The sequence below is a fragment of the Natrix helvetica genome (genome assembly GCF_964273705.1).
Source record: "Natrix helvetica genome assembly, chromosome: 1".
NCBI classification, from domain to species: domain Eukaryota; kingdom Metazoa; phylum Chordata; class Lepidosauria; order Squamata; family Natricidae; genus Natrix; species Natrix helvetica.
The window spans coordinates 2,058,059-2,064,058 of record NC_138548.1 but is presented as its reverse complement, the minus strand read 5'-3'; the positions used below and the strand labels follow the sequence as shown (position 1 = coordinate 2,064,058).

Below are 6,000 nucleotides of genomic sequence, written 5' to 3'. Positions count from 1 at the left end.
GGGTGAGTGGATGAGTGAGTGGTAGATGGATGGGTGGGTGGGTGGATGGATGGGTGAGTGGATGAGTGAGTGGTAGATTGATGGGTGGGTGGATGGATGGGTGAGTGGATGAGTGAGTGGTAGATTGAAGGGTGGGTGGATGGATGGGTGAGTGGATGAGTGAGTGGTAGATTGATGGGTATGTGGATGGATGGGTGAGTGAATGAGTGAGTGGTAGGGTGGGTGGATGGATGGATGGATGGGTGAGTGAATGAGTGAGTGGTAGATTGATGGATGGGTGGATGGATGGGTGAGTGGATGACTGAGTGGTAGATGGATGGATGGGTGGATGGATGGGTGAGTGGATGAGTGAGTGGTAGATTGATGGGTGGGTGGGTGGATGGATGGGTGAGTGGATGAGTGAGTGGTAGATTGATGGGTGGGTGGATGGATGGGTGAGTGGATGAGTGAGTGGTAGATTGATGGGTGGGTGGGTGGATGGATGGGTTAGTGAATGAGTGAGTGGTAGATTGATGGGTGGGTGGATGGATGGGTTAGTGAATGAGTGAGTGGTAGATTGATGGGTGGGTGGATGGATGGGTGAGTGAATGAGTGAGTAGTAGATTGATGGGTATGTGGATGGATGGGTGAGTGAATGAGTGAGTGGTAGATTGATGGGTGGGTGGATGGATGGGTGAGTGAATGAGTGAGTGGTAGATTGATGGGTGGGTGGATGGATGGGTGAGTGGATGAGTGAGTGGTAGATGGATGGGTGGGTGGATGGATGGGTTAGTGAATGAGTGAGTGGTAGATTGATGGGTGGGTGGGTGGATGGATGGGTTAGTGAATGAGTGAGTGGTAGATTGATGGGTGGGTGGATGGATGGGTGAGTGAATGAGTGAGTGGTAGATTGATGGGTATGTGGATGGATGGGTGAGTGAATGAGTGAGTGGTAGATTGATGGGTGGGTGGATGGATGGGTGAGTGAATGAGTGAGTGGTAGATTGATGGGTGGGTGGATGGATGGGTGAGTGGATGAGTGAGTGGTAGATTGATGGGTGGGTGGATGGATGGGTGAGTGGATGAGTGAGTGGTAGATTGATGGGTGGGTGGATGGATGGGTGAGTGAATGAGTGAGTGGTAGATTGATGGGTGGGTGGATGGATGGGTGAGTGGATGAGTGAGTGGTAGATTGATGGGTGGGTGGATGGATGGGTGAGTGAATGAGTGAGTGGTAGATGGATGGATGGGTGGATGGATGGGTGAGTGAATGAGTGAGTGGTAGATTGATGGGTGGGTGGATGGATGGGTGAGTGAATGAGTGAGTGGTGGCTGGATGGATGGATGAGTGGGTGGATGGATGAGTGGGTGGATGGATGAGTGGGTGGATGGATGAGTGGGTGGATGGATGAGTGGGTGGATGGATGAGTGGGTGGATGGATGAGTGGGTGGATGGATGAGTGGGTGGATGGATGAGTGGGTGGATGGATGAGTGGGTGGATGGATGAGTGGGTGGATGGATGAGTGGGTGGATGGATGAGTGGGTGGATGGATGAGTGACAGTGGGTGAGTGGTGGATGGGTGAGCGAGTGAGCGAGTGGATGAGTAGATGGATGGATGGACGGAGAGGTAGTGGGTGGTTGAATGAATGATGGATCTGAGGAGGGCAGCAGGGGGCTTCTCTCTTTTATTGACATTCTTCTCTCTCCTTCTTCCTTTTCTGGGGGCGGCAAAGTCTGCCCTGTCCAGTCCTTCCAACTCCAGTTCCAGTTCCGACTCCAGCTCCGACTCAGATTTCGAGCCCTCTCAGAACCACAGTCAAGGTAGGTGGGCTTCGGTCCTTTGCCCCCCCCCCCGCCCCCCACTGCATGTAGGTTTGGATTAAGCCTTCCCACACACAGCCCAGCCGCCTCCGGATGCTGGAAGGGGCTCCCCAGGGTTGCTATAGTGAAGGGCCCTTCAAAGACCCCCAGCCTCTTCCAGTGGTTTGGTGCCGCAGCCTCTGCCCTGCAGCTGAGATCCTGGTCCTCCCCCGCAGCCATTCGGCACCTCCATCCCTCGGGTCAGAATCTCTCAACCGTGGCAACTTTAAGAGGGCTGGACTCCAACTCCCAGAATCCCCCAGCCAGCACGGGGAACCCACCTTAAGCAGATCGGTTCCCAGTGAAGTTGGCGGGGCAGGGCTGTGTAATAGGGGCCACCCTCGAGCCCCCTCCCCAAAGATGGCTCTCAGCTCAGGCCCACGCCGTGCACCAGCCGAAAGTTTCCGAACAGACTTCAAGGGTGGCCCCACGAAGACCGTTGTCCCCACGCTTGTGCCAGTGTGCCTCACCAGAGGACGTGAGGTCGCAAAGGCAGACGGGGGCCCTGCAGCCAACCCCTGAGAAGGCCCACACTCCCACTGCCCCAGTTGCTCCCAGCCCTGAACCCTGCCCCTTCTCCAGCCCCCCCCCCTTATTAAGCGCTGAGCTTCCTGCTCACAGGGCCACTTCGTTCCATGGTGGAGGACCTGCAGTCGGAAGAATCCGATGACGACGACACTTCCTCCGGAGAAGAGGTGGCCGTGAAGTCCACCCCCATCAGCAGAGAGGCCAGGTGAGAGCGGGAACACATTCCCCCCCCCCACACACACACACACCCCTCCCTCCTCCTCCTTTTTTTGGGGGTGGGTGGGTTCCTCCCAGCTGGCCTCCGTTCCTCTCTGCAACCCTTTGGGATGAGGGAGAGGAAAGAAAGGGGAGACGAGGATGGAAGAGAATGAATTAGAATAGAAAAGGAAGAAGGACAGAATGGAATAAGAAAGGATAGAAGAAAATGAATAGAAGAGAGAAGGAAGAAGGACAGAATAGAATAAGAAAGGATGGAAGAGAATGAATTAGAATAGAAAAGGAAGAAAGATAGAATAGAATAAGAAAGGCTAGAAGAGAGAAGGAAGAAGGAGGGGAAAGGCAGGCGGGGGTCCTATCTCTAATATAGATTCTCCTGCTTGAACAGGAGGCTGGACTAGAAGACCTCCAAGATCCTACTCTCTTCTTCTTCTGTTCCTATTCTACTCTACTCTACTCTATATTCTCTTCTCTCTTCCTATTTCCTCCTCTCCTCCCTTCTAATTCATTCTGTTCTATTTTCTATTCTAGCCTTTCTTATTCTATTCTACCCTTATTCCTTCTCTCTTCTATTCTACTCCCTTCTTTTCTATTCCATTATTCTCTCCTCCTTGGCCTGAGGGCTCCACCTTCCCCCACCCCCACTTCTCCCCTAACTCTCACCCCCCCCTTTTTTTTTTTTCCCCCAGGCTCAGCCACAGCGACAGCGACACGGACAACAGCGCCGACTCCTGCCTGCCGAGTCGAGACACTCCCCCCAGGCAGAAGGGCCCCTCCGCTAACAATAAGGTCAGCCTCCTCTGCTCAGCTGTGCCAGGCGCCTCGGCTGGAGCCCCCGAGGGTGGGGGGGGATAAGAGGCGGGGGAGGGCACAACTAGCCACCCCTGGCCCAGACAGGGGGATTTGGGCTCCTTGGAAGGGGGGGGCAGGGAAAGCAGCCCCCGTCCCTCCTCAGCTGCTTCCAGAGCTGATTTAAGTTGGGAAGATGGGGGGGGAGGGGGTCATCCAGCCCAAAGAGGAGGGGAGGAATTCATTAAGTGGGTTTTGCCCCATCTTACGATCTTTTCTCGGCCTGGTCGTTAAGCGAATCTCTGCAGTTGTTAAGTTAACAGCATGGATGTTAAGCGAATCCTGCTTGCCCGTTGATTTTGCTCGTCAGAAAGGTCGCAAAAGGGAGGGGTCAGGTGACCCCGGGATACGGCAACTGTCATAAATATGAGCCTGTTTTTTTTTAAAGTTTTATTGGTTTTTACAAATATTTTGGGGAAAGGGGTACCATAAGTATGGAGAAAAATTTTGACAGCTACATCATACGGAAGATGGTACTTCCCCGGGATCCTACATCTCTCTCTTATTTTATATATATCAAAATATCATTATTACATACATATTAGCAGTTTAAGTTTACTTCAAATCGTTTAACATCTTCAATCATACTTTATATCACTTCTAACCATTTCATTATATTAACAATTGCAATGTACTTTTAATTCATTTCTGTGACCTAAGTCTCATTGCTGCCTCCTCTCCCCTGTCTGTTGGCTGAGCCATGGCTCCTCCCCACTTCATATCTTGTGCACTGTCTCTTGTTTCGTCTAGAAGGTTCTTGTGTTTTTCCATGAAGGCTTCTACCTCCACCACTGTATTAATTCTCACTCTACCACCCTCCCAGAAAATCAACAACCCTTCTGGAATTAACCATCTAAACCAGATATTTTTTTCATACAGTTTTTTAGTTAGAAAGAAGAACTTCTTCCTCTTATCTCTTATTCTTTTTGGTATCTGTTTCAAAATGGTTATTTCTTTGTCCTTATATCTTAAAGGTTCCCCCCTTTGAGCCCCTAGAACCTCATCTCTTGTAGTCTTTCTAAAAAATTGAACTTGAACTTCCCTTGGAACATTGTGTATTCTAGCATATGCTGAGTTGATTCTATATATCAGATCAATATCCCACCCTAACTGTTGTTTATCTCTTTTAATATAATCTGGTAGCATTGTTATCATAGTCTCCCTTAAGTCTTCACCCTCCATTTCAGGTATATTTTGAAGTCTAAGAAAGAAAGACATCCTTTCAAATTCCATTTTTTCCATGAAGTTCTCAAACCCAAGATTTTTTTTTTGTAAAGCCTTCACCTCTTCTCCCACCCCCACAGCACCCTCCTCCAGGGCATTTATTTTCTGACTATTTTGTAAAGTCTGTTGTTGATTCTCTCTGAGTTGTTCCTTTAAGTCCGCCAACTGCTTTCTTATTTCGTCCTTTCCCTTTAAGAGTATCTGGAACATTTGATGAAGCATTTCTTGAGACTGCTGTTCCCCCTCGGAGGCTTTAGGTTGTAAGAAGGAAGATAGTTGTGTTTGTTGGGGAACAGGACTTGAGACAGAAGAAGATGGAGCCGAGGCTGGTTTAGGAAGGGGGGCCTTTTTCGCAGGCATTGCAGAACTCAGAGAAAGTTGTAAGTCTAGACAGAAAAAATGGCGTCTGCAGGAGTACACCGTCAGGGGGGGGTCCACAGGCAGGCTAAGTCCAATGTGGGAAATATGAGCCCGTTTCTAAGTGTCTGGATTTTGATCCTGTGACCTTGGGGATGCTGCAGTGGTCATAAGTGTGAAAAATGGTCATTATCCTTTTTACCAGGGCCGTTGTAACTTTGAATAGTCATTAAATGAACCACTGTAAGTCAAGGACTGCCTGCACTGGTTTTTATGGGGGAGGAGCGATGAGGGAGGGGAAGGTCTTCATTCCTCAATAGGCCGGCTTTCAGGACTCAAATCCCAGCCACTTGTTTAGCAACCGTTGGAAGTCACAATGATGTTGAGAAAAATGACTGGTTTTTCGCACTTATGACCGTCATAACCTCCCCGCGGTCACGTGATCAAAATGGGACGCTTGGCAACCGGTTCGTACTTACAACGGTCGCAGTGTGATCCCCTTTTGGGACCTTCTGACAAGCAGAGCTGGGGTGGGGGATGCCGGGTTCCCTTAAGACCCTCAGGGATTCGCACCACCACCACCAATGAAGGTCATAAAACGGGACAGGACTCGCTTAACAAAATGTCCTTCGCTTAGCAGTGGAAACTCTGGGGCTCAGTTGTGGTCGTTAATTTGAGGACTACCTGTACACAATGACCAGAATTGAGCCCAAAATTTCCGCTGCTAAGCAAAGGGCATTTCGTTAAGCGAGTCCTGTCCCGCTTTACAAACTTTCTTGCTGTGGTTGGTAAGCGAATCGCTGCCGTTGATAGATTGGTCACCCCGTTGTTAAGTGAATCTGGCTTTTTCCCCCCACCCCTCAACTTTGCTCGTCAAAAGGGGATCTGGTAACCCCGCCCCCAATTTATGACCAAGACCGTCATAGATACGAGCCACTTCAAATCCAATCCCATAACCATGGTGATGCTGCAACCACGGTTGTAA

General features: G+C 50.0%; 1 protein-coding gene across 1 annotated transcript in view; it reads left to right on the top strand.

Annotated features, from left to right (window-relative positions):
- Positions 1-6,000, top strand: part of MLLT1 (MLLT1 super elongation complex subunit) — a 34,122-nt gene that overhangs the window by 19,695 nt on the left and 8,427 nt on the right. Inside the window, exons 6-8 of the mRNA XM_081938422.1 lie at positions 1,645-1,802; positions 2,463-2,574; positions 3,275-3,374. Of these exons, the coding sequence (XP_081794548.1) occupies positions 1,645-1,802; positions 2,463-2,574; positions 3,275-3,374 (370 nt within the window). The remainder of the gene's footprint in view (positions 1-1,644; positions 1,803-2,462; positions 2,575-3,274; positions 3,375-6,000) is intronic.